At 41.0% G+C, this 27,638-nt stretch overlaps 1 protein-coding gene across 5 annotated transcripts in view; it reads right to left on the bottom strand.

Moving 5' to 3' along the window:
* The window catches only part of LYPD6 (LY6/PLAUR domain containing 6), a 121,081-nt gene that overhangs the window by 24,473 nt on the left and 68,970 nt on the right, over window positions 1–27,638 (bottom strand). For 4 of the 5 annotated variants that reach the window (XM_087435177.1, XM_087435179.1, XM_087435178.1 and 1 more), the window contains one exon: window positions 6,688–6,876. In XM_087435177.1, the coding sequence (XP_087291303.1) occupies window positions 6,688–6,805 (118 nt within the window). In that variant the 5' untranslated portion in view covers window positions 6,806–6,876. Of the gene's footprint in view, window positions 1–6,687; window positions 6,877–10,928; window positions 11,117–27,638 lie in introns of those variants that run through there. The other variant, XM_087435180.1, reaches the window with a different exon arrangement.

Here is a 27,638-nt window from a genome sequence, read left to right as displayed (position 1 = left end):
GTTCCCATTGGGGGAAACTGGATAAAGTATAGATGGACTCTCTCTATATTATTTCTTACGACTGCTTATGAATCTACAATTATCACAATAAAAATTTCAATTAAAAATGGTACTCTGGCTTTCCAATGATTTACTTTTGTGTCAACTTATGTAGACACGTCAACATGTAATATAAATATTAGGTTCAATCATTAAAAATTTTCTGATGTTTGACCATTTTTTACCTACAAAAGTGGCAATTTCTTTGGTTCAATCTAATACTTTTATCAGTCGGATGTGACATGGTTAAGAATACCTGGGGATGGTAAGTATCAGCTAAGAGGAGGGTCTTCATGGCTAAAATACATGGTGCCTATGCAGAGGTGACCCTCCTAAGGGGCCTCTTGGGCCCGTGTCCAACGTCCACTGGGCAGCACGCTGAGGGCACGTGGGGAGGCGAATGCACTACAGGCTCCCAGCTCCAGCTGGAGGGATGTGTAATTCCAGGAAGCCCTTCCTATGGATCCCCTTCTCATCCCACCCCCGAACTGCCTCTTCCTGCCTTTCCACGAGACTGTCCTCCAGGTACCTGTATTCCCTGCTCTGCATTTATGCTCAGGCGAGAGGCGTCCCATGAGAGTCATACTCTAGAGAGTGCCCAGCACACCGGGGCCTCGTTGGCATTTAAGGACGGATCCACAGGGAATGTCAGGCGAGATTGTCCCTGTCCTTCTCACTGCTGGGCTTTTACCGTCTGCTTAGCTCTAACCATTTGCTTGCTTTGCTGCTTTGAGTTTTGCTTTTCATAAACAGAACTTGTGTGTGTGTGTATTTTTAATTTGTAAAATTACCTGGCCTGTTTGAAAGCTGCCAACACTCAGACACTTCATCTGCAGGAGCCAACTGTTCTCCCTCGCAGATGGCTGAGCCTGCATATCCCACTGGCGGAAATAATCATCTCAGGGTAAATTGCTTTGCCCACATGGAACCAATTAAGTATGTTATCAAAAATAAATGAAGGAGGCAGCAGCTTAAGACCAGAATTATGGGCCAGATATAACTTTGATTTTCACCTTGCCTAGAATAGCTGCCCATCCTTGCACTTGCAATATTTCACAGAGCCGACTCTGACCATATCCAATAACCTAACATGATCAAAAGTCATAAAGCCTAAAAAAGACAGGTAACTGGACCTTTTTATGGGCCCATTTGAGAGTTCCATGTTCCTCCAAGTAGTTGGTGACTCAAACTCATAAATAGAATGGTAAGTACATGGATTGTCTTAGAAAACAAGGGATGAAAAGCAGCTTAGACATAGCCGTCCAACCACTTCATTTCCAATGAGGAAATTTCCCTATGGCTAAACATGCTCTCCTTATCATGTAATTACAATAAAACAGAATTAAACTATTTTGTAAAACTACACACAAATAATTTTTTTTTAAAGATTTTATTTATTTATTTTTTCCCCCCAAAGCCCCAGTAGATAGTTGTATGTCACAGCTGCACATCCTTCTAGTTGCTGTATGTGGGATGCGGCCTCAGCATGGCCAGAGAAGCGGTGCGTCGGTGCGCGCCTGGGATCTGAACCCTGGGCCGCCAGCAGCAGAGGGCGCGCACTTAACCGCTAAGCCACGGGGCCGGCCCCACAAATAATTTTTATATCTCCACATCCCACCACCCAGATAGGTGGGTTAACATTTGAGTTGAAAGAGTCTAGTTTAGGTCAGTACATGCCTGAAGAATTTTAAAAAAAGAGGTTCTTCTATTCTAAAGCCATTCAATATTCTTATGGACATTTTAATTAGCTTATTTGTACAAATACTGTTGTGAAAAAAACCACGCAATATAATTATTGTGATTGGATACATTAAAAAATAGTTTCACTATCAACTTTAAAATAGTTAATATATAAATATGTTTAAAAGATAGAATTTTAAAATAATTTGTAGAACTTGAAGTAGAATTATCAAAGTAGGAGTTTTGTAAAAAAGATGTAAACGATTCGTCAAAGAACAGCATTTCTCAAAAAATGATCATATTCACCAAGGTTTATGACTGCAAGCTAGCCGTACCACTTCAGCTTGCATGATTAATTCACCAGAGTATCCAATTTTATCTGTCTGTCACTGCAGCCAGTAAAACTTTTAGCTGGAATGTTGGATTAGTTATTCCTGGAAACTTTCCCATCAAAGAGATAAATTAAGAACTTTGAATGAATACTGACGATCCAGCCGTTCCAAGAATAAACTTATTGAGAATCTAGCACTAATAAGTTCTAGTGTTCCCAAATTTGGATTATTTAATAGACTCTTCAAAATTATCTTTTGCAAGACTAGTGACATATTAAATTAAACACTGTCATTTCTTACACAAGTAGGCTGGACTCTGAAATTAACTCAAAGTATATCAAAATTGAAATGGGAATATGAGCTAAAACACTATGGTAGCAAGATAAAGCTTTGTTTCAAATCATTTATCTCTGAGTACGTTTATCAGCACATATCACTGACAATTAACCAAATGATCTCCGTCTTGGTGAGTTTTATTTTTAAATCTACAACTTCATATCTGTGTACGCCCTCAACGATGACAGTCTCATATTTTCCTATGGGAACTTGTATTTACATCTTGGCAGATAGCACTGATCAGTGAATAATTAAACCCTTTTCACTGACAAATCTCTGCAAACAGACTCAGCTCTGAGTCAACAATTATAGCAGAATACCAAATAATGGTTAAATTCGTCCCCTGGAAATATTTAGCCAACAATAAGGCTACAGATGAACAACTATCTGCAGTAACTTGCTAACTGACACTGCATCTGATAAAGAAGTTTTTTAAAAAGACAGAAAGAGATTTCTAAGAGATGTGCTATTTTCCTCTTTGTTACTTCAAAGCATTACAGAGCAAGTTAGAGTTTCAAATCGGTGTGGCCCCAGCTGTGAATGAATCTAATTTGGCTCTTGATCACAGAGTTAATAAGCTTAGGACTCTGTATTTCAGGGCATAAGTCCTTGGTCCCTCAAGAGAAGGTGATTGCAAAGAAAAAAAGAAATGCCAAAGTGCCCAGTTACTTCCTGTAACATAATCTGTCCATTAGCTCTCATGGTCAGCCGTAGTTCAACTAACCGTAATTCATTTGTAAGGCATCGGAAAAGATTCCTCTTTGTTTCCATCTCTTGGAACTTTTGCCTGGACAAAGGCCTTCAGTTGCCACAACCGTGGTGAGAAGAGAATCTTATTTTGAAATGTATGCTGATGTGTAATGCATCCAAACTTTTTTCATTCTTGCCAAATTAATTTCCATTGTTTTTGGAAACTGGATGCAAATATAAACTTTCTAGAAATCTAATAAATTGATCTTCCTTCTCAGTCCACTTGGCAACAAAATATTGTCAGTGTAATTTTATTACCTTGAACATATTTCTGATAGAAATGCATTTCTTAGTACTTTCCTAGAAAGTCCCCTTACTCCCTAAGACTTACGTAGTATAGAATTGTGAAAAAATTTCAGTGGCTCTCTATGTGGGCACAAGCAACCTCCCTGCCCCCGCAGGGATATAGCTCTTTGGTCCACATGATTAAGGAAAGACTCAGAATAAGCAACCAGAGACAAACTGGATTTTCAGGAAAGGTTTCTATTACAAGGAAAGAAATGGAGACCAAGAACAGGCTGCATCCAGTTAGGACGTTCAATTCCGCTCTCTCGCATGATGTCTAACAACCAAATAAGTAGCTCCATTTCTTGTAATACTAACTCCTGTTTTGAAGGTTTTCATTAGGCTTTGGTACTTTAATCATGGCTAGGAAGAAATTCATCATTTTTCACATGAAAAAAGAAAAACAATACAAATTACAGAAAATAATGTTATTGAGGACAGTGCCTCAAGTTTGAAAGCCATAAAGTTTATTTCTTTTAAAGGCTTAGAAACTTCAAAGATCAGGGAACCAGAGCACAAAGAAGATTAGTCATGGGAGGCTGAACTTTCCCAACCCGGGTTCCAATCTCACCCCACTTATTATCTCTGAGGGCTGTCTGGGGCCCAGGAGAAATGAGTTTACGTTCATCTGGTGTAGAAAACTTTGTGTGTCTTCTCCCATCTCTGCCATCACTGCATCTTTCCTTGGGCAGGTTCCGAGCTGCATCTAACATTAAAGGCATCTGGCTTACTTGCTGACCCCAAGAAACCTGTTTGTGCCTCCATCTACAAAGTGAGGCGATTATATTAATAATTCAAAATCAGAATAATTCCACGTTTCCCTCATATATTTTTTATGGTCTATGTTCTACAGAAACTTGCTTATTTGTAGAAAGATCGCTCCATCTAAACATGGCCTAGTGGGTGTCACTCAGGGGCAGAAGACCAAGACTGTTAAAAAATCAAATGTAAAAACAAGCAAGCAAACACCAAAAACTTCTGAAATACTGCAGAGAAATGTGAAGTGAACTCTGCTTTAAAGTGGGCAGCGTAAACAAAGTTCTGGCCAAGTAGGAACCACGGATAGTAACTTCAGTCCAGCAAGAACTTATACTCCTCAAGACCAGTTATGGAGACCATGCCAAAGAACTCAGCCCAGACCTGCTGGTGAATTGTCCACATACAATCTAGCCCAGGAACCACTCTTCTCTCCTTCTCCCTATGTCAAAATCGTATCAGAAAACTCCACCAATTCTTTCCACATGGAGAGTTCTTTTTAATCGAGCCATGGCTCTATTTAATTAACATAGGTCACATGAGCGGAACTTTTCCACTAACTTCTAAAGAGCAGAAGTGATTGCCCCTCTGCCCTGGCAGAGCTCATCCTTCAAAGATCCCATTCTGAAATGGAGTTTCCAGCGACGGGCCCCCACTCAACCCGGGCACTGACCCGGCACAGGACTAAGGCACAAGTGGTGTGTGTGTTTGTTTTGTTCTTGTTCACGTCAATCCAATCCCCTCGATTTCCCTCCTACCCTGTGTATACAATCATAGCCTCAGAGAAGGCCACGTGGGGCCCATTTTGCAGCCTGGTAACTAGTGAGTCTGTTACTGAAGAGGACAAAGAATCCCACAGAAGCCGGAAGTCCTGGCAATCAAACCTATGAGACTGAAATCCAGGTTTGTGTTCACCATGTCTGATAAAAAAGCAGTGTTGTTTGAAGAAAAGAACAATGTGATCCTAGGAAACAGGCAAGTATCAAAACACCTTGTTTTCATGAATATTACTCAAAGTAAACAGACCTGCAAAAACAAGCAGCCAGATAATCTTCTCACACAATTAGCCAGTAGGCACCAGCCTATCCTGGTGAGCATGTACAATAGCAATAAGTCTAAAGGAGCTATTGCTACCTGTCAAAAGGATATTTGAGTGAAAAAATTAGAGCAATGTGTTTTCAGCACCCTCAATTTACTGTCTGAGCCAATTACAACAACATAATAAACAACAAGCATCCGATTACCTATTATGTATGTACCTAGTATTTTATGGATGTTATTTCTAGCCCACAAAATAATGCTACAGGGAATGTATGATTTTATCTACTTTAGAAATGTGGAATTTCACATTTCTAAATTAACACTTAGAAAGATTCCCCTCACATTTATTGAGCATTTACTATGGCTCACACTCAGCGCTAAGTGCTTTGCTTGCATTATTTTATTTAATCTTCACGACGTTAGGGAATTGATTTCAAGTCAAAAGGCTATGAAGCAGCTGAGCTAGCTGCTGACCCGAGGTCAGGTGGATGCCAAACCCCTGTGCATTCCTTGGACCACCTCTCCTCTAACCCACAACTTTTAGACGTTAAATATTCTAACAGTATGGCATGGAAGGAGTCCAAGTGGCTGCCTCTGCTTTGTAGACTGTAAGATCCTCAAAACCAAGGGCTATGTTTTATTTGCCTTTATACCATTCGTGTCTGTCACAAGGCTTGACACACAGTAGACACTCAAACAATGTTTGTTGCACAGAACATTTCAAGAGAGTCATGCACCTCAGGGCCAATGCCAAAGGTCAGCAAATACACAGTACACCCCGCTCTCGCTGCCACGGGGCAATCCAGAGGATCCAAAGACAAATAAAGAGGATGAGATAAACACAGAGATGGTAACCAAGAGGAAGTAAAACTGCTGTGTTTTCCAAAGTGTGATCCTTAGAATATTGACAAAGGCACCTGAAATTCTTGCTGAAAGCAAAAATCCATGGGGACAGCCCAAGTTGTATGCAATCAGACACTCTAGGAAAGGGATCTGGGCATCTACATTATTATGCACTCCCTAGATAATTCCTAAACACAGGAAACCCGAAGGGATAGAGAATAGGAAGGTGCAGAAGGCAATTATGTTGAAACTCAGAATTAGAGGCACAGACAGGAAGACCAGCTATTATCTTGCCTATAAAGGATTGATCTTTTACACCTTCCTCCTGGGACATGGTGGTTCATTTTGATAACTGCCTGGCTGGCACAAGTCAAAGGGAAGGGTGTTCAGAATCAGAGCAAGTGTGTAGGGAACAGAGAAAACAAGCCTAATAATTTGGCTTAAAATAAACACGCTATAAAAAGGTGAAGGTAAAATATACAGCATCTTTGGTAGCACCTGCACCTCTAATTAAATCACCAGAGGTTTCCCCTGCAGGGAAGGCTGCCGTCTCCTGGCCATTTTTCAACTCATGTCTTATTCAAAGTAAAGTGACATTTCTGCAGCAAAGAGAACAGAGTCTTACTTGAAGGGTGGAGGTAGATAATGTCTTTCACTGTGAAGTCTCGGGACTGAGCAGCTTTCAGACAATCAGCCAGCAGGCTCAGGAGCAGGAGCCAGGCCAGGGCAGGGCCAGGTTCCATGGCAGACCCAGGCGTCACTCATACAGGGCACCCAGGAGCGGGGACTCAGGATGACAGGAGAGAACTCGTACCTGAAATATGAAGCAAGATTCATCTCAGTGTCTAACTCGAGAAAGCTATGGGAGACTTGGCTGAGTTCTTCTGTTGGTGGGATGGGCTGGGGAGGCACACGGAGCTGAGGGCACAAGGAAGTGGCTCAACATGGAGAGAAACTTTATAAATGGTAATTTTAGAGCACTTAGAAAATTCCAGCCCAAATCTATTCTTAATCAGGTCGCTAAAGCTCCATTGGTAGCAGTCCCCTCTAATATCCAGCAGAGATGGTATCAAGAGAGATTGAATTTTAATGAAATCCAGCTATTTTTGCCAGGAGGCCATGGAATGGCTGCCAGAATGCAACAATAAATAAGTCAGGTATGAAAGCTCATAGGCATTTCCTTGATAATGGTGAAGGCCAGGTATGCGAGTGCAGCCTTCCGGGGTCATGTTGCCCAGGCAGACCTGTACAGGGTAGACTTTCAGATTTGTAAAAAAAGAAATGTAGGGAAATTGGCTTCTCCCAAACCAAAAAGTGCCTTTATAGCTCAAAATCTCCTTAACATAAGTAACATTATTGGCCTGGTACTGTTGAAGTGCTTTGCATATATCACTCTGTCCTCCTGAGGACACATGCAGGTGAAACACATGCAACGTGGGCACTATTATCATCCCCTTTTGAGCAAACTGAAGTCCAGCAAATAAGTAGAGGAGCTGATTCAAACCCTGGCTGTCTGGCCACGTTTTTAAACACTAGGTGATACTGTGTTCTTCCAAAGACTGTGTTGAGGTGTATACAGAAAAACTGATGAAATAAGATTGAGGTGTCACTGTAGCAGTAAGCAATCATCATTCTATCCTCTATTCTGATTCTGCCCTTTTCAATTAAAATTGAGGGCAGTAAAATCTTTTACTGGGGTTGAATTGTCCAGTTTACTTAGCATGTAGATATATATCTTCATCTCTATGTGCTATTCGCTTGCCCTCTTACTGCTTTTCTATAGAGTCTGTTCCTCGTTTTCTACTGTGTTCCAAATACCATCATTCTATTGCCCATGCAACAGGTCAAGTTAGATATTCACTTTATTTTAAACTGGCTGAAAAACCATAATTTGGACATTTTGTTTACAAATTTTAACACAAATATTCAGTGGGATTTTTTAAACAGCAGAACTAATTCTAAAATTATTTTGTCAAAACAAAAAGGCCAAGAGTAAATATATTACAAAGAAATATCAATAGAGAAAATCAATATGGACTAATCAGATATTAGAATATACTACAGAGTAATATTAATCAAAACAGAATGATGGAAAAGACAGAAAATAGAACAGTCTAAGGAGCTCAGAAATAGACTCAATTATTTACAAGATACAAGCAATTTTTCAAAATTACAGAACAGGAAAATATTAAATGAATAGTATTATGATAACTTGATTAAAAATTGTGAAAAAGATTAACTGAAACCAAACAATGCACGATACACTAAAATTAACTCCAGATGGATTGGTGTGTTCATTATTTTAAAAAATTAGACAAACTATTAGAAAATAGAGTAGAACTCTTATCGCCCTGTAACAGCTTGATGATGCCAGCCTTGCCAATTTCATGCTCACTACACCATCTTCTGTTTACAATTTGGTTCCTCCAAGCAAATTTGTATTCAGGAAGAGAATGAGCTGCTTGTTCACTTAATAGATGTGACTGCCAGGCACTGTGCTGGGCAGCTAGTTGAACAATATGATGAGAAAATAAACAAGTTATCAATGATATCTTTCCCTCGCTGAGTGGCAGACAAACATTGTCTCATCTTAAACGAATGCAATAGTGCTTTGCTGTACATTCATCTGGTCAGGTGAGGCTGCAGTGAGGAACCGATCTGCACACACAGCGCTCTGTGGAGACCTGAGAGATTGTATCAACACTCCCATCTCCTCACAACCTGCGGGAGGGCTCAGTTTGAGGGAGTGGTGAGGAAAGCTATCTGGTTTTATTTTGATATAATTTATCAAACATTAAATATCAACTAGTTGCCAACCTAAGTTCTCTTTAATGTGAAACTCAATACCAACACCAGTGCTTCACATGCATCAAATAATGCAAGTGGCATGTCTTCATTAAAGCATGTCTCATCCACAGTATTCCTTCCAGTCATTGATTTAAAGGTCTCCCTCTGCACAGTACTTGCACTAAGCATTATGCATTATTTAATGTCATCTGAAATTAACCTTACTGCAACTTCTGCGGCGTGGCTACCCAGCCACAAGCCTTCATTTTCACAGCCTGTGTTGATTTATGTGAATAACATACAGAGGTGAAGAGCTAGAAGCTTGAGTTTGAAGCCTTGCTCCAACACTTTCTTGCTATGCAATCTTAAGCCAGTTACTTAACCACTTGGAGCCCCAGTTTTCTTATCTGAAAAATGGGGATCATAATACTACCTACCTCAAAAGTATATTATGAGAATTAAATGACTTAACATATGTAAAGCACTAAAACAGTGTCTGTCACACAGTAAATGCCTTGTAATGTTTCCCAATATTTTTACTAGTCATGCGTCACTTAATGACAGAGATACCTTCTGAGAAAAGCGTCATTAGGTGATTTCACCACTGTGCAAATATCATAGAGTATACTTACACAAACCTAGGTGATCTAGCTACCCACACACCTAGGCTTTATGGTACTAATCTTATGGGACCACTGTCGTACATGCAGTCTGTGGTTGACCAAAACATCGTTAGGCAGTACACGACTATATTATTGTTTTGTTCACAATCAGTCAATATAGTTTCTTAAGTGAAAGTAAACATGGTGCAGTTAACTTTGGTTCCACACACAGGTCACTTTCCTTAAATCAGAAAAATAGAACAATTCCCAAAACTAGTAAGTATGACAAATCATGATGTATACGTCTCCTCCACCCCAACATCTGCCCCATGGCCAGCCAGGCAGGCACAAAGTCGGGGGGAGACAGGAGGAGGGTTCCTCCTGCCACCAGCATTTTAATATTGCTGAGGCTCATGCAGGCCCAGCCCACTTCCTGCCATCCCTCGTCAATGAAGCAAACAGGTGGGTGCTGCCCTTCTGCGCTCTCCCCATATCCTCCCAGGCTACCCTATAAGGCGTATGTTCCAGCCCACGATCCTTACATAACTGCTTTAGTTAGATTTTACTCGTCTAAAAGATGTTGAGAGGGCACAGGTCACGAGCACATCACCTTGTATCCCTTCCAAGCACCTGTCTCCGTGTGTGCATTCTCACACACCCTACTCACGGTGAAGAATCATGGATTAAGTTAAAGCAGCCATTTCATTCATTAAAAGAGATCAGCTCTACTTACTATGGCAAAGGGCAAGGCTGATTCTTTAGGCCTGACTTGTTTAGTGCAAGTTTTCAAATTTGGGGGTGGGGGGTTCAACTACTTTTTAATCATGAATTTTATGTGTTTAATGAAGAATTTCCAAATTCTTAAAGTCGTTGAAACTTTATTATCCCAACACATTTTACTCATGAAATTATTCTTCCTTTAGGGGAAAAAACAAAAAAGTATGTATTTCTGGGCTTATGTATGATTAGAAAAAAGGACTGAAAGGATAAACACCGAAATGATGTGGAAGTTAAGATAATTTTAATGTTCTTCCTTTTGCTCAATTTGCATGCTCAAAATTTTTTGATGAGTGTGTGTTACTTTTATAAAGAGGGGAACGGTTTTTTGAAAAATAATGCTTTTCAAGCAGTGAGTTTGACAGAATAATTTTACTTTATATGCACAAATAAAAGCCAGCTCTTCACCTAAGGCCAGTGAAGATAGCCTCAAAAATGTCCATGTCTCTTCTAAAATAATAGAATCAACATTTGACAGAATGTTCTCTCTCACCTTCTCTTACCATGCCCTTCCCTTAGTGTCATAGTCCAGGTTCTTCATAGCAGAATCTGGGGCAAGGACTAAAGGTGCTAAGATTTTACTTGGGAGGAGCAAGCCCAAGACAATGAGGGTAAAGATAGGGAGAAAGAGAAAGAGAGAGAGGCAGAATGAAGCTAGAAGACATAGAGCAATGTGATCCTAGGTTACTATGCTACTCACCACTTCACAAAAAGCCACAATGAGACACAGGATTCCAAGGAGGACCTGCACCTTAGTGCAGTCCATGCAAGGAGAAAGGAGGGAGAATTTATCAGCCTGGTGCCTTCCTGTCTCTTGTTTCCCATTGATCAAGGTTCACTCCACAAAGAACTCAGTCCCCTCCATTTCAGCAGCCACAGTGGAGAGTCAACCCAGTATGGCTGGACCTCTGACCAAGAAAGAGAAAAAAGGCACCCATCACAGGAATCTGAGAAAACACTCGAGGTCTGTCTCCAGTGCATGTGTTATTAATCCTTGTAAACACCACACTGCCTTTTTTTTTTTTAAGATTTATTATTTTTATCTTACTTAAAAAAAAATTATATTGAGATAAAATTCATATAACATAAAATCCATCACTTTAAAATAACACAGTTCAGGGGCCGGCCCAGTGACGGAGTGCTTAAGTTCATGTGCTCCACTTCAGGGGCCCAGGGTTCCTGGGTTTGGATTCTGGGCGTGGACATAACACACCACTCATCAAGCCATGCTGTGGCAGCATCCCATATACAAAATAGAAGTAGACTGCCACAGATGTTAGCTCAGAGACAATCTTCCTCAAGCAGAAAGAAGAGGAGTGACAACAGATGTTAGCTCAGGACCAATCTTCTTCACCAAAAAAATAAATAAATAAAATAACACAATTCAGTGTTTTTTTGTATATTCATAATATTGTACAACCATCACCTAGTCCAGAACATTTCCATCACCCCAAAAAGAAATCTTGTACCCATTAGCAGTCACTCCCAATTCCCTCCTCTCCCTACTCCCTGGCAACCACTGATCTACTTCTCTCTCTATGGATTTGCCTATTGAGGAACATTTCGTGTCAATGGAATCATACAAAATATAGCCTTTTGTGTCTGGCTTCTTTTACTTAGTATAAGGTTTTCAAGGTTCATTCATGCTGTAGCATGAATCAGTATATCATTCTTCTTTATGGCTGAATAATATTTCATTGTATGGACACACCACATTTGTTTATTCATTCATCAGCTGGTAGACATTTGGGTGGTTTCCACTTTTTTGGCTATTGTGAATAATGCTGCTATTAACATTCACGTACACATTTCTGTGTGGATATATGTTTTCAGTTTTCTTGGGTATATCCCTAAGAGTGGAATTGCCTAGCCTTTTGTTAACTTGATGTTTAACTTTTTGAGGAAATGCCAAATAGTTTTCCACTGTGGCTGCACCATTTTACATTCCCATCAGCAAAATATCAGTGTTCCAATTTCTCCACATCCTCACCAACACTTATTTTCATTAAAAAATTTTTTTATTAGAGCCATCCTAGGGCCGGCCCTGTGGCTTAGCGGTTGAGTGTGCGCGCTCTGCTACTGGCGGCCCGGGTTTGGACCCTGGGCGCGCACCGACGCAACACTTCTCCAGCCATGCTGAGGCCGCGTCCCACATACAGCAACTAGAAGGATGTGCAACTACGACATACAACTATCTACTGGGGCTTTGGGGAATAAAAAGGAGGAGGATTGGCAATAGAGGTTAGCTCAGAGCCGGTCTTCCTCAGCAAAAAGAGGAGGATTAGCATGGATGTTAGCTCAGGGCTGATCTTCCTCACACACACACAAAAATAATAATAATAATAATAATAAATTAATTAATTAATTAAAAATTAAAAAAACAGAGCCATCCTAGTGAGTGTGAAGTGGTATCTCACTGTGAGTTTGATTTGCACTTCCCAAGTGACTAGTGATGTTGAACATCTTTTCATGTGCTTACTGGCTATTTGTACATCTTCTTTGGAGTAAAGTCTACTCAGCTCCTTCACTCATTTTTTAACTGGGTTATTGTCTTTTTATTGCTGAGTTATAAGAGCGTTTTCTATATCCTGGACCCTGGACCCTTTTCAGATCTATGATTTGCAAATGTTCTCTCCCTTTCTCTGTGTTGACTTCTCACTTTCTTGATGGTGTCCTTTCACACACAAGTTTTTAATTTTGATGAAGCCCACACATTTCTTTTTATAAATATAGATTTAGTTCCCTTATACAAGTCAAGCCCAAAGAGCACTAAATAAAAAGATCTGCATACAATGCAGAGTAAAAGAACTTGTCTACTTGGTAATAGCCAGGGCTACATTTTCCACCTCTCTTTTCCATGAGAAAAACAGGATGGGCAGGACTATTTATTAATATCACCAACTGCTTACATTCCTGCAGTAAATCATGAAGCTCCACTCACTCCTCTATTAGCATTTTCTGGGACCTGAAAAATGAAAGATAAGTGACATGCATTCACAATTAAACTAACCATTACTGAAATACAGGCTCTACCGAGAGAGATGTATCTTTTCTGTACAGATTCTCAGTAGCTGATGGAGCTTTAATCCCTAAACCCCAGAAATATGATGCTGGACATGCTTAGATAATATGAAGGGTCTTTTTTAGGACTTTGATGCTTTTCCTTAGAGTCCACTGTGCCTTTGGACTGTTCTAGACATTTAGAAAAGATGTTGCATTTCCATTTTATGCACCGCTATTTGAATAGGCACTGAGGATTCCGTCCCCAACTATGGCTCTCTTTATGAAGAAGTACACTCTCATTTTCACAGCTCTGTGACCTTTCATTTGCTATTTATGAGCTTTTGAAAATCTAATACCACTCTGACAGATTTAATTTGTGCTCTAAATTACCTCTGCATGAGTTACTCAACTGCTGGTTTTATTCCAATGGATTACTTGCTACATTCTGAAACAGCAAAAAAAAAATTAGTTCGAGATCTATTAGACTTCCTCCACTTGGGAGAATGTTGCAAAGAGTTGCATTCTTATTTTCACTCCATGGTACTAGATTAGTATAAGGGAGGATTTCTACACTAGTCAGAGAGGCAAGTGATAGGACTACAACCCAGGTCAACTTTTATAAATCCACATCCTAATTGCTATTTCATACAGAGTCCATAAAATAAGATACTCCCAACTCCTTAAACTGGTCACTGGAAGACAGTTAAGCAATTCTGGATGCTACATTGACTAAGGTACCAAGTACTAAATGACAAACAACACCTCACTACTAAATCAATATATAAGCAATTGTGAAGTAGAGAACTAATGCAAAGCTAAATATTTTTCAATGCTATTCATAGTGAAATTTGAAATGCCTAATATGAGAGCAAAATGGAATTCTGAAGCCTAAAAGATCATGATAAATCTTGATTTAATTTTCAATATGTATAGACTAGGTGTGGTGGTGCTTTAATGACCTGAAAAAGTTAATTCAGCTCTCAAAAGTATAAACTAAAGGCATGTCCACACAACTAAATGTACTTAAATATATCATTCTGACCACAGTACCTTTCTCACAATTGGAGAATTGCTCATAATATGTGGTGGTTTTAAAACATGTCTGCAAATTCGTTGACATGTCTCCATTGAGAGGTGGGGTCTACATTCTCTCCTCTTGATTTTGGGCCAAGCTAATTGACCAGCTGACCAGAGTATGGAGGAAATAACACTGTGTGACTTTCAAAGCCAGGTCATAGAAGGTGACTCAACTTACAGCTAGTGCTCTGGAACATTCACGCTGAAGCCATACAAGCAGTCTGAGTGCTCTGAGGGCCATGCTGTGAGGAAGCCCAAATGATCCACACAGAGCTACAGAGACTTCATGAAGAGAGAGAGCTGCCCTGCCAGCCCCTAGCTGCTCCAGCTCCCTTCCCTCCCCTCAGTTCCAGCTCCAGCGAATGTCTGATGGCAACTGCATGGAGACTCCAAGCGAGAACCACCTAGCCAAGACCTTTCCACGTGCCTGACCCACAGAAACCAGGAGAGAGAAATAAAATGACTGTTACTGCTTTATGCCACTCCGTTTTGCGGTGATTTGTTATGCAACAATAAATATCTGGAACATAAGGAACTGGAACATGAGAGTTAACTAGGAATTATAGTTCCACTAATGAAGATAATTCCATTTTTCACATTGGTTGCAAGGTACTGAAATCCAAATCAAACAGCCTTGTAACCAAAACTGAGGGGAAAGGGAGGGGGCAGAATTTTACTGTCTCACCTGACTGTCAAATTTGGACAGGGCTGGACTTTTAACCCCATTATCAGGAATTTCCATCCCTCAACTCTGCTTTGTCCCTTCTCTTGCCTTTATTCTCATTCAGGTTTTCCCAAACAATGGCCACCAGCAGCTTCAGAAGCATTCCCAGGGAGTCCCTTTCCCAACCGTTCCCAAAAAAGCCCTTAAAAAGGAGGGAGGTCCATCCTTGGACCATAATTGTCCAAGGGAATGTGGCATTTCAATTGGCCAGGGCTGGGTCACTAGCATGTCACTGGAACAAGCACAGAGTGTCAATTTCATGGAACTCACATGGTTTGAGAACAGGGAAGGTATTGGTTTCCCAAAGGAAAATCTAGCTGTTGTCACTTGAAAAAGAAAAACTGGATGCTGGGCTAGCAAAATCACACAGATATCCACCACAATAAACAACACTGAGTTTGAAATAACCTCGGTAACCTGGAAGTGTAAACGAAACTAACTTGTAGCTCTCGTAAATATTTCTGCAAATGCCAGAAGGTGGGGAACTTACCTGTTGACATGATTCTCTTCTCTAAAAAGGGAATATACTCCATTACAACTTCACAAATCAAAATATAAGGTTTAAACAATGAAAACATAGTTCCAGTCGGTATTTAGAATCACTTCCGCCCCATACTCCTCCCTTGTTATGGGAATGGATCTCTACTGACGCCCATCATGTGTTACTATTGGGGAACACCATGTTCTTACACATCCATCTTATAGACCACTGTTGTTTGGGCCAAGGTTGGACATCTGATCCAACCAAGCCAACCAGAGTTCTTCCTGGATATTTTTCAAGCCAGAATTGGAAAAAGACAATCAGTCCTCTCTGGTACAGAAGCCACCAAGATGTGAAACTCAGGGAGAGTGTTTGCCATGTCCTTCCCCATGTGAAGGAAGAAGAAGAGAATGAAGCTTGCTGGCTGAGAGAGACAGAGATGAGAGATGGTGAGAAGGGTCTCAGCTACGTGCTACTCTTGCCTTTTTGGCGAATTTTAACTCTTCCCTCAGAAGCCTCAGGCTCCATCTAATAAATACCCCTTTTGCCCAAGCTAGTTTGAGTTGGCTTTCTGTCCCTTGCAACCAAGAGCTCTGACTAATTCAAGAGCCTTCCAAAAGGGTCCAGCCACCAGCTTAAATTTTCCTTTGTAACAAATATGCTTTTTACATTAATACTTCTTTATCAACTAAAAGGTTAGAGTTGGTTTTAAAAATGTCAATAACAGAGAACTAGTCAAAGATTACCTCTTCTAGACTTCGTGGACACAGATGTTTCATGTCCATAACCTACAGAGAGAGAGATGTCCACATATTCCCAATCTGAACTGAGGAGCTGTTTGCATAAAAATCAATGCTTTAAAAAAAATATGTATTTCTTTTTTGAACCCCTTGGCAAGGCGAGAGTTATAGAGAAAATCTGCCTTTCTACCTTGCACCAATCTGATTTAAAGGTCAATTGCATCAAAAATGCTTCAATTCCTGAAGGATAAATGATGTCTAGCTGAGTATGTCTAGCAATATATTCACATTTCTAAAAGATGTTGTATTAACTATTCTGCTTGTTGGCTGTATGCTCGTTTGCTTCCTCTATCAATTGGAAGGTTCCAGAGAACTGATGAGAAGGCATTTTGAAGTGCAAACAGCCGTAAGGGGATGGAGTCAAAGAACTCTCCAGGCAGGAATGGAACACTGGGTACATTTCGGTTACAGCCTGCCATTTTTTATTTACTTGGAAGGGAGTGGTGGTTTGGAGAAATTTTTGCTTTTGTGTCTTTTATTAAACTCTTCTATAGGTTTAAGAATGTCATGTTTTCATTTTATTTTTTCTAGGAATTTTCATCCTAGAGACCTTCCAAAAATGTAGAAGTACAAAATGTACTCAGAAACATTATGATAGTTCTAAGTACATTAAATCGTAAACAGATTTGCTCTTATGTTCAAAATAATCGGGTTCCAAATCCAACATTTAGATTATTAGGCATATGCTTTCTATCTCTTGATCAAAGAAGAGTTACCTTGGTACTATACAAAGGTAATCTTCTCTGTATTTGGAGGGGTGCATTCATCTTCCCTCTGCTAATTTAGAGTGTTTCCAAAATTCAGAAACAAGAGAAAAGTGCTATTAATAATCAATTATACTTTAATCATAAGCAGACACTGCCTGCTGTGAATCCATGGAGATATTCTGCACTTTATGAACCAAGTTTAATCAGCAGGGACCATTGCACATGTTTTGGTCCACTGTTTTGGTTTGAGAGACCTGGTGTGAAGATTCTTTTCGAGGCCTTGAGGCTTATTAATTCTTCCAAGTCACCCCTCCCGGTCGCCTCTGGCCACTGCTATGCTCACTCAGGTTCTTAAGTGCTCTCTCCCCCTCCTGCCTCGCTTCACCACATTTTCTGAAAGCCAGATGTAAATAAATGACCCTGACATCTCTAATTTCTTCATGAAATACTCCTTCCATCGCTTTGCGTGTTGACTGCGGCCCAGCTCACAGTGAAAACGCCACTTCCCTTTGGACTGTCTACAGTGGAAGGTGCTCATTCTCCCAAACCCCATGGATCCTGGGGCCAAGAGGAGGCCAGAATTCCTTTCCCTCCCACTGCAGCTTACAAACCATTGCTCTCCCTCTTCAAACAATTCTCCTCCTCACCTCAAAGGTAACCACCTGCCTTTGTGGCTGTCAGGAAGTGGCTGGAGAATATGAAGAATATGGCCCACCTTTAACTATTAACAATCACTTAACCTAATCTTGATTCTCACCCAGGACTGAGAAGAATCAATCCACATTAAACATTATTTCCTATCTTGCATGGAGTAGAGTTTTGCCCACAGTTCCAAGGATCCTATTCAAGTTTTTGTCAAAAGGCCTTGAAGGTTGTTTCCACTTAGCCATTCATAATGCGAGAGTTCAAGAAAACTCTAATTGGTAGTTTCATAAGGTATGAAGAGCCCTTTCAGAATTTCAGGTTAGAAGAGCCAGCTTGTGCTCTTTCTTCTTGTGGGAAACGTGAAAAAAAAAAAAAAATCAAATAGCCAGTATCAAAACAATTGCCTGTGTAAAAACTCTATGGCTGTATTTTCTCAAATTACTGGGTTGTACTACTACTTAGTAGTAGCTAACTACTAAATCTTAACCAATGTTTCTCATTTAATAAAGAATATATTTTTAAAAACAAATTTATCCATGCACTCTCTTCTAAATTTCTGATCAACCAATACCTTGAGTTATACACAATATGTCTCCCGATAGCTCAAAGACCATCACAGCTGCATTTTTGTGAAAGGCTTTTGGGGTCTGCTAAAACTCACAGTCTAAACTGTAACTTCACTTTTCAAGCACTTGTAACAAATTAGCATAATTATTTTGAGGAAGGAAGGATTTCCTCACCCTGGGTTTGAAGGCAAAGAAATGTATCAGACAACCTCCTAACTCTGCATCATTGAGGTAGGAATTCTTGCTTTGTAATGCACCATCTTCATTTACAAGTCTCCATAAATAATGGTTATTAAAGAAGACTATTATTATAGCAAAACAGAATATAATAAGATTTTACATAGCATTCATTCAGGCAGAAAAAGAGGTAGGAGTTATTAATAAAAGAAGATTGTCCTTGGTAATAGAAACTTTTTGTTTTCACATCTAAATCAATTCCCTTCTCAGGGAAAGAAAATACTGAGTAGCCTTTTGTGGATAAGAAAATTTCGGTATCTAAACTGACTTCTAACTGCTGACACTGAAGGAGCCTCGTGAGATGCCTCTCTCCTCCTCCTTATTACGCACTTTTCCTATTTCTGTTCCTCAACTGCCCCCCTTGTTTTCTATGTCACTTGTTCACTCATTCATCCATTCATTTATTCATCATTCTCCGTGAGGTAGATACAGATAACGTTATCTGTTACGTTATTGTTAATAGTTCCAGCTTAATACCCAAATTCTTGAACTCTATTAGTAAAACCATAATTCTATCTAATAACATAATTCTTAAAAATCCCCACAAAGGCTGCTAAGTACATTGCAGGCAACGCTGACTTGCCTAGTCTACACGGGAGAGATGATACATCTTTGAGTCATTTAGTCAAGAGCGATCATGGTGTGAGGTTCACCTGCTGTCCTTACAACCAAGGCCACGTATTTGCAAGACGCCAGGTAGAGGAGCCAGGTAACACAATGACTGCACCAATCCTACACAGGCCCTCTGGGGAGGAGATCACAGGGCATGATCAATGAAACCCACTAGAGTCCATATTCCTTCCTATAACCAGGGCAGCTTATCTGGAAGAAGGAAGACAGAGAGAAATGGAGACAGGGATGCCCCATTACATTTTATAAAGATTGAGATAAACGTCTAGGTTCATAAGAATAATTAAATAAGTATACTAGTAATAGGACACTGGAAATAAGAGGGACTAGAGAAAACAAGAGACGTTAAAATTCCAAAGTGTCACAGCCAGAGGTATATTTATCATGAAGTTAGTGAAGGGAAGCCTCAGGGTTGCTGATTGTGTGGGCCCCTGCCAAGGCCCTGTTCCAAATTTTAGGATGGTAATTCATGTACTCTTTTCGTTAAGGAGAGCTCCTCTCTAAAAACCTGGATCAGCCACCCCTGGCCATAGTAATGCAAAAACAATTTTTATTATTAGTGATAATAATGTTGCTTTTTCTTGAGAGAGGTTAGGTTAATAAATAAAAATACATGTTACCATTCTAGTCTCATGGAAAGGAAAAAAAAAAAATGAGGGAAAGTCAGCACACTAACAAAGGCAGGCCTTCTCAAAATCAGCAAAGTGGAATTAGAGCTGGAGAAAACAACCAACCAAGCAAACAACTCCATCCCTCTGGACCCTCCTCCAGCACTGCCTGTGGGCAAATTACTCAGGACCACTCAAAGAATGCCAAGGTGCCCCTAGGGCAATTACGGTCAGGAGAAAGGCCCTAGCTTTACATAACATGTGTTTTTAACTATGTTAAGAAGGGTCAGAGAAACCACTTCATCTTATCACCCAAAAGAGAGGTGAATGCACTGGGACTGGAAAGAGACCACTCTAAGGTGAGCAAGGAGATCACACCCAGCAGGGCTGACCAGGCCCCAGGGAACAGAGCAGAGAGGGCATTAAGTGCCGGCTCCAGAGCCAGGCAGACCCCAGACCCTTTACCTACCATCTCCTAGGATGGTTGTGAGGACAGAGAATGCCTGGAAAGCAGTGTGGTGCAGTTGCTGAGAGCACAGGCTCTGGAGCTAGCCCAGGTTAGGATTCGACTGCTACTGATAGCTGATTAACCTTGAGCAGGTTTCTTAATCTCTCTGTGCCTCAGTTTCCTCATCTGCAAAATGCGGGAAATCACCTAGCACATGCCTGCCAGCTAATATAATTCTCAAAATCAGCCCTGAGTGGCCTAGCAAGGCATCTGTTACTCATTTGGGTCAAGACGCTGGTTCAGAAGCATCTGCTCTCCAGTCCGGAAAAGAGGTGGGAAAGGTCTTCAAGAAGGCACCTCTGGAGCGCCATGTTCTGTTAGGAAAAATAAAAAGCCCAGGTTGCTTGTCAGATTTTCCAGCTGATCCCCAACTAAGATCAGCCTCCCGCAGTGAGGATAAAAACACAAGGCAGGGGGATTAGGTGAAGCAGACTGGGAAAGGTCTAGGGCAGGATTTCTCAAATTTGAAAAGTTCTTTCTCCTTTAGAGAGAAATATTTTCACAGACAGAACCTCTCCTACCCCCACTATCAACTAATTAATCCTAATTATAATAATTATAACACTACTACATATACACAGAAAACTAGGATTAAGTTCCTTGCTTAAAGCCCATGTAACAGCTTTAAAGCCAAAGATTACAAAATATAAATAAAATTACATTCAAATTAAATAAGTCATGTGCTACATAACGATGCTTCAGTCAACCACAGACTGCATAAATGACGGTGGTCCCATTAGATTAGTACTATACAGCCTAGGTGTGCAGTAGGCTATACCATCTTGGTTTGTGTAAGTGTACTCTGTGATGTTCGCATGACGACAAAATCGCCTAATGACACATTTCTAAGAACACATCCCCATCATGAAGAGACGCATGACCATCCATTAATTAAATAAAACGGAAAAAGCAATAATGACTAACACTTATTGAGCACTTACAAAAGGACTGAACCATATGAAATTGCCACTATTCGATCATTATGAATTATAAAAACAGCAATTTCAAATGGTTCAATGCAACATGTGCGAGGCTCTCTCTAAGTACTTTCTTCAATCCCCACAACACTATGAAGTAGGCATTATCATTACCCTATTTTACAGATGAGGATACTGGGGCACCAAGAAATGGAGACACAGTTTTAAATCTCCTACAGAACTGGCAGGTGCCAGCGGACTCATTTGCAGATGCCCCAGGAGCAGCAGACACACTTTGGGAAGCCCTGACATAGGCAGCAGATAGCATCCCAAGGATGGGGTGATGGACGACGAGCCAGAAAAGAGTTTAGGGCAGTCAGCGAGCACTAGAAGGACACCAAGATGGGGACAGTGTCTCCTGCTGGAGGGAAGGGGCGACAAAGACCATCTTGGCTTGGTGTCTTTTGTTTTTGTTCTGGGCCGGACAGAAAGAGGGCTTCACCGGTACTTCCCAGGAAGACAGGCTGGCCCTCCGTGGGGAACAACAGTTCAGGTGAAAACCTGGAGAGAGGAGGAGCAGGGGAAAGGATGATAAAAGGAGAGAAGGTAAGTAAGAGAGCGAAGGGGGTTGTCAAAAAAGGTCCAGGTTTCCCAATTTGCTGCACATTAGAATCATCAGGGATCCTTACAAACTACTGATGCCAGCTCTCACCCATTACGATTTCATTGGTATGGGGTGTGACCTTGGTACTGGGATTTAAAAAACTCTACAGGTGACTCTAATTTGCAACAAAGTTTGGGAAACTTTATGATGCTTCTGCAAGTTGCTGGTGGAAGGAAACAGCCCTGAAATGCATTCTCTTCATCCACAGCCACCAGCAAATTGTGCTGAAAAATTCCCCATAGCACTCAATAAAAGGACTATGAAGCAGTCCAACGCAATCAGTGTAATTTATTCTGCCAAGTCTCCTCTGTCCATCCTTCCTGGGCTCCTCAGAGTACTGGCAAAAGGAAGTGGGCAATGCATGACCTATAAAATGACCATAGCTTCACCTGGTTTCTATGCTGCTCCCACTCCAACCCGACAGCTTCTTTGTAATAACTTCCCAAAAGTGGTTTTCATCCTCTTGATGAAGTGATTGTCCCATGTTGCCCTTGAAATGCTCCAGGGTGAGGTGCACTCTACCTTTCCAACCTAGCACACTTAATTTTTACAACAACAAAAGAGAAAATCTCTTGAGGCCTCTCCTGGGACAAACACACACTAACAACCATTACTCTGAAGGTAGCCAGAAAGATGGGTGAGTTTTTGAGAAAGGAAACAAATAACACCGACATTTTCAGAGGTAGCATGGAGTGACAGGAAGAGAACGGCTTTTGCAGACTGCAGACTTGAGCTTAAACTGCTCTGCTACAAAAACCCACGTGAACTTGAGCAACAAAATTCTCCTGCAATTCAGTCTCCTCATCTGCACAGACACACTGAGATTTCTTCAATTCGTTGGGACCCCACACAATCGTTTCCACCGTGAGTGACTATGACTGCGAGGCTAAGCCTTGATTTTGAAGTGATCTCCATCTCTTTAGAGGTGGCAACGTTTCCATCTTCTCTGACTTTTAGTCACTCGTTCTTATGTTATTCATAGAAGGAAAGCAGGACTGAGGATAAAGTGAAAGGAAAAAAGTACAAGTAACGTAGTCAGGAATAAATAGGAAGGGTAATAATACATTCATCCTGATTTCAATTCATAGAATTAGGATAACATAGTTCCAACATCAAAACCATACAATTTATGCAGTTGCATTGTATCCTGCCAGATATTTTTTCATATGGGTGGCAAAAAAAAAGAAAAACTAAGCATATATTGTAGAAAATTATCCTATAAGAGGCAAAGGAACTGGATCAAAGATTTTAAAAGGATTGGGATTTGATATAGGATGACTGGTTGCTCCAGTGCCTGTTTTCATGCTTATAAATAAGGATCTGAAGTTTCTAGCCAGCCTGTTTATGCACAGGAGTATAGTAAGTAGTGATGATAAACGCTATGTAAATTCTATGTAACAGCAAGGGTCTGAGTCAGCATTGTCCAATAGGACTTTCTGCAATGAGAGAAATGTTCTATATTGTGCTGTCCAATTCAGGAGCCACTAGCCACATGTGGCTACTGAGCAACAGAAATGCGTGACTGAGGAACTGAATTTACTTTAATTGTAATTTAAACTAAATTAGCCACACGTGAAAAATGTCTACAGTATCGGATAGTGGAGTTCTAAATTAATGATAAATAAATGAAAAATAGTCATTTGACGTTGTGACCTCAGAAGCAATTAGGGTTAAGGTGAAGCAAAATGATTATTACCGAGCTAAATACCAAAACATCCATGTTAACTAAATCAAAACAGAAATTATCACACAACTGCTTCTATCAAAGACACTCTTGGCCTGATCATTGGTGCTGGCTGAACGGGGATAAAAAGGAAACGAAAAAGACCTAGCCATCATATTTTCAGGAGTACCACCAAGAACCACTCTACTACCTTTATTTTGTTTTTAGTTGATGGCTGAAAATGTTAGCTTATTATGTGACAAGAATCTTTCTATGTGCTCTACATTTGATTCTGTCAACTATCTTACAAGATAAGTATTTTTTTTTAATCTGTTTTTATAGATGAGTAAACTAAGGAAGAGAAGGGATAAGTCAATTGCTCCAAGGTCACCCGAGTGGCAAGTGTAGGAGTGGACATTTGGATTCAGGCAGTCTGGCTCCATATGCCATGCTCCAAACAGCCATCAGTAATTTAGAAGTTACAGTGAATAAAAGAACTGCCTTTGAGAGGAGGCTGGCTTGCTTAAATGTATCCTGGACATACTAAGACTGTGTCACTTTAAGGGAAAGTCATTTCAACTTTAAGAATTACAAAGGAAGTATGTGAACACTGGACCCTGAAGGAGGAGGGTGAAGAGACAGCAGACATGGACACGAGGCGCTCTGGAAGACTCACTTGGCCAACCAGCCATTTTTCCTAAGCCTTCTCCGAATCTACTGGTTTCCTTTGAAGGCATTAAAGTCAATGGCAAGATTGGAGATGGAGAGGTGAAAAATAGCGGAAGTCTTGAGAGAATTAGAAGAAAGAAGTGTTTCTCTTGAGAGAATTAGAGGAAAGAAGACAGACCAATGAGAGCTGGTCTGTCTTCTATTCTATGTTGAGAGTTGGTCTCTGTCTAACTCAGTTGGCTTTAACTGTAAAATCTTATAAGATCAAAATACATAAATATAAGGGGTTATGTTCCCCTCTTTCAATTCTTCATTATTACCAATTTCAGAGGGTTCCAAATTTTTGAATTCTAAATAATGCTGTGTGTAGCATCCTTGCTACTACATCACGTGGTCTATTCCTCATTTTTTTTTTTTTGTTTTTTTTTGAATAAACTCCTAGATATGGGGAAAAAGGAAATGAAAGGACCACGGCTTGCACGGGTTGGAAGATTGCTGAAGGTTTCCCTTCCCTGGAATTGTGTCACAAAGTGATGAGGTAATTATTTCCCAGGATCTTTTGTTTTCTCCTGCTTGCAATCAAGAGGGAAAGAGAAGAATCTCTCTTTGTTCTTTCCTCCTGTAGGATTTGATGAAGCCAAAATATCAAGTCTAGGTAAGATGAGGAAACATCTGAGTTTCACATGACTTAACACAACCCATCTCCACTTATCATGAGACTTGTGAACAAGGTATGTCTTTTCCAATCTTCATTTACACTGCAAGTTCAACATCTCCCACTAACAACTCATGCTCTAAATATGGCAAAAAAAAGAAAAGAAAAACCATCATAAACTCCAAGTTAATTATTGGTTTAGTTGGGAGAATTCATTCTAATAAATATTTACTGTGTCTAATATGTATTGGGTATTGTTCTAGGTTCTGGGGTTATAGAGTAAATAAAACAGATGAAAACAATATTTGATACTCTGGCTCAGTATATTTCTGGTTTATCCCAGCTCAGTATTTTTGGAAGAAAAAATTGATTGAACAAAAATTAATACTGAGGGTCAGTTCAAGATTCAGCTGATTAAATGTAGCTCATTAACATTTTTGGCTCAGCACAGTTCAAGTTTCTTTCAGTGGTATAGTCCTTGGGGGCTCTTTACTCTAAAATGCAACAACAAAAATGTAACACATGAAAATCTTTTTTGGTTACTCAGCAGATCCCCAAACCCCAGAATTGTTCTAAACATTTTTTTCCTCCCGACATGAGATTTCCCCCAGTTTTACTGATGCTACTTCCTAATACTTTTCATAAATGCATTGTTGTCATCAGGCCTATGGCCAGAACTTCAGTCCAGGTCCTTAATTTTTGCTTGGACTATTACAATAGCTTCAAAACTGGTCTGCCTTCCTCCAGTTTCTTTTCCTTCCAATTTTTCTGTCTTACAGTTTTCAAAAACAGAGATCTGATCATATAGCTCTACAGTTAGAAAGTGTGAGTGGTTCCCACTGCTTGCGGGATATAGTTTACATTCTTTACTGGTATGTACAAGGCATTATAGAGTTACGGCAAGCCCCAGTGGGAGAATGAGAAAATCAGGCACTGGGATTCCAGATCAAGGCCATGTCATCTGCAGTAGAGAAGTATAACACTTTTGAGAAACAGCCCCTGGCATTTTACTGAGTCCTACTAAAGACAGAATGCTTGCTCATGTGATAATAAGTCATCATGCATCCAGAACTGCCCATTATGAGGTGGGTTCTATTGTACCTACTCATTCATATAGGCATTCATACCCAGAAGAGCCACAGTCAGCACTGTTACCTGGGGGCTTACGGAATGTCTGATCCACAGGCATGGAATCCTGTACAGTACAGTATCTGATCAGGACCCACTTCACAGAAAGGAGGTGCAGCACTGGGCCCAAGACCACAGGATCCACTGTTGTATCACATACTGCACCACTCGGAACCAGTCGGCCTCACCAAATGCTGGAAGAGCCTTCTGGAGGTGCAGCTGAAGCATGAGCCCAGAGGCACTGCTTTGAAAACATGGGGTACCACCCTTCAGGATGCAGCAGATGCCTTAGATCAGAGTCCTCCTTATGACGCTGTGTCCTCAACAGGAAGAACACATGGGTCCAAAAACCAAGAGGTGGAAGCAGGAGTGGACCCTCTCACTGTCACTCCCAACGACCCATGCAACTCTGAGCTCTGTAATGTTGGAGGTCCTGGTCTCCAAGGGGGCACACGCTTGCCAAAGGACATGGCAAGGGTCCCACTGAACTACAACTTTCAGCTGCCACCAGGGCACCTTGGACTCTTCGTGCCCAAAGACCAACAGAATGCCATACTGGCAGGGATAACTGGCCCTAAATAGGAGGAAGAGGCAGGGCTGCTTTTACACAATGAAGGCAGGGAGGAATCCATAGGAAAGCTAGGTGATCCTCATGGGTGCTCCCTGGGACTCCCTCGCACCACTGTGACTGTGATCAGACACACGCAGTGATCCCAACCTGAGAGGGGCATGATTACCAAGATTCCAGACACCCAGGAGAGAAGATTTGAGTCAAACCATTAGATAAACCATCAAGACCTACCAAGGAGATAACCAAGGATGTGAGGAACCCAGAATGGATACTGTAGGAAAGAGAGGATGAGTACCAGTTGCAGCCCCAAATCAATTGCAGCAAGGACGGGATAGTTTTTCCCACTAAGCTTCATCTTCTGAGTTCTCTCTCAGGAAGAGCAGCCCACAGGAACCACACAGGTGCTGCTCCTTGAACTTGTGTGGAGAAGGTGGTCTGTGTGGCACAAAGGGCAGACTGTAGCAGCCATGAAAGCCTCATGACTTCTGACTGTGGGTAGCACAGTTAACCAAGGGCCCTACTTACTGTCTTCAAAATCCATTACCACATTCATACCAAGGCCACATGTCCAAAAGGCTGCTCCTAGCCAATGACTGAGCATGGCAAGGATACTAAAGCAGGCTCATTCTCGGAATATATGGGCCTCCTCTAACAGATGACTTTGTCTCAAGGACTCTCCAACATCCTTGCTAAACTTTCTTGGAATTGTACTGTAGTCTAAGAGCGATCCTTCCTTCCTCCCTCCCTCCCTTCACAAGGGTCACGCCTGTATTGCATCTGACAGCTCTCCCAGCCTCCCCCAGCTCCACCCCCGTTTTCCTCACAGGTGTGCAATAAATCTCTTGTACGTCTAATCCCGTCTCAGCATCTGCTTCACAGTCCTTCATAATCTGCCTCTACCATCTCTCTAGGCTCATCCCCTCCTTCCTCCCAGCAACCCTCTGCCTGCCGTGTGCTCCACAGACACCACATTAACGAGCATGCTCCTTTCTGCATCCAAGCCTAGGGAAATCTACACTACTCCCTCTGTCTAGAATGCCCTCCCCCACTGCTTTCTCTCTAGGGACTGAGGTTTGGCAGCCAATATAAGCACCAGACTTTGGCCTGGCCCTATTTTCACTATTCCTGTTTTTGCATGACCAGTTCAAGGAAATCTG

The sequence above is a fragment of the Ceratotherium simum genome, chromosome 9 (genome assembly GCF_057802395.1).
Source record: "Ceratotherium simum simum isolate JZ-2026a chromosome 9, ASM5780239v1, whole genome shotgun sequence".
In the NCBI taxonomy this organism is placed as follows: domain Eukaryota; kingdom Metazoa; phylum Chordata; class Mammalia; order Perissodactyla; family Rhinocerotidae; genus Ceratotherium; species Ceratotherium simum.
Note: the sequence above shows the minus strand (reverse complement) of the source record. Positions and strands in the feature narration are given on the sequence as shown.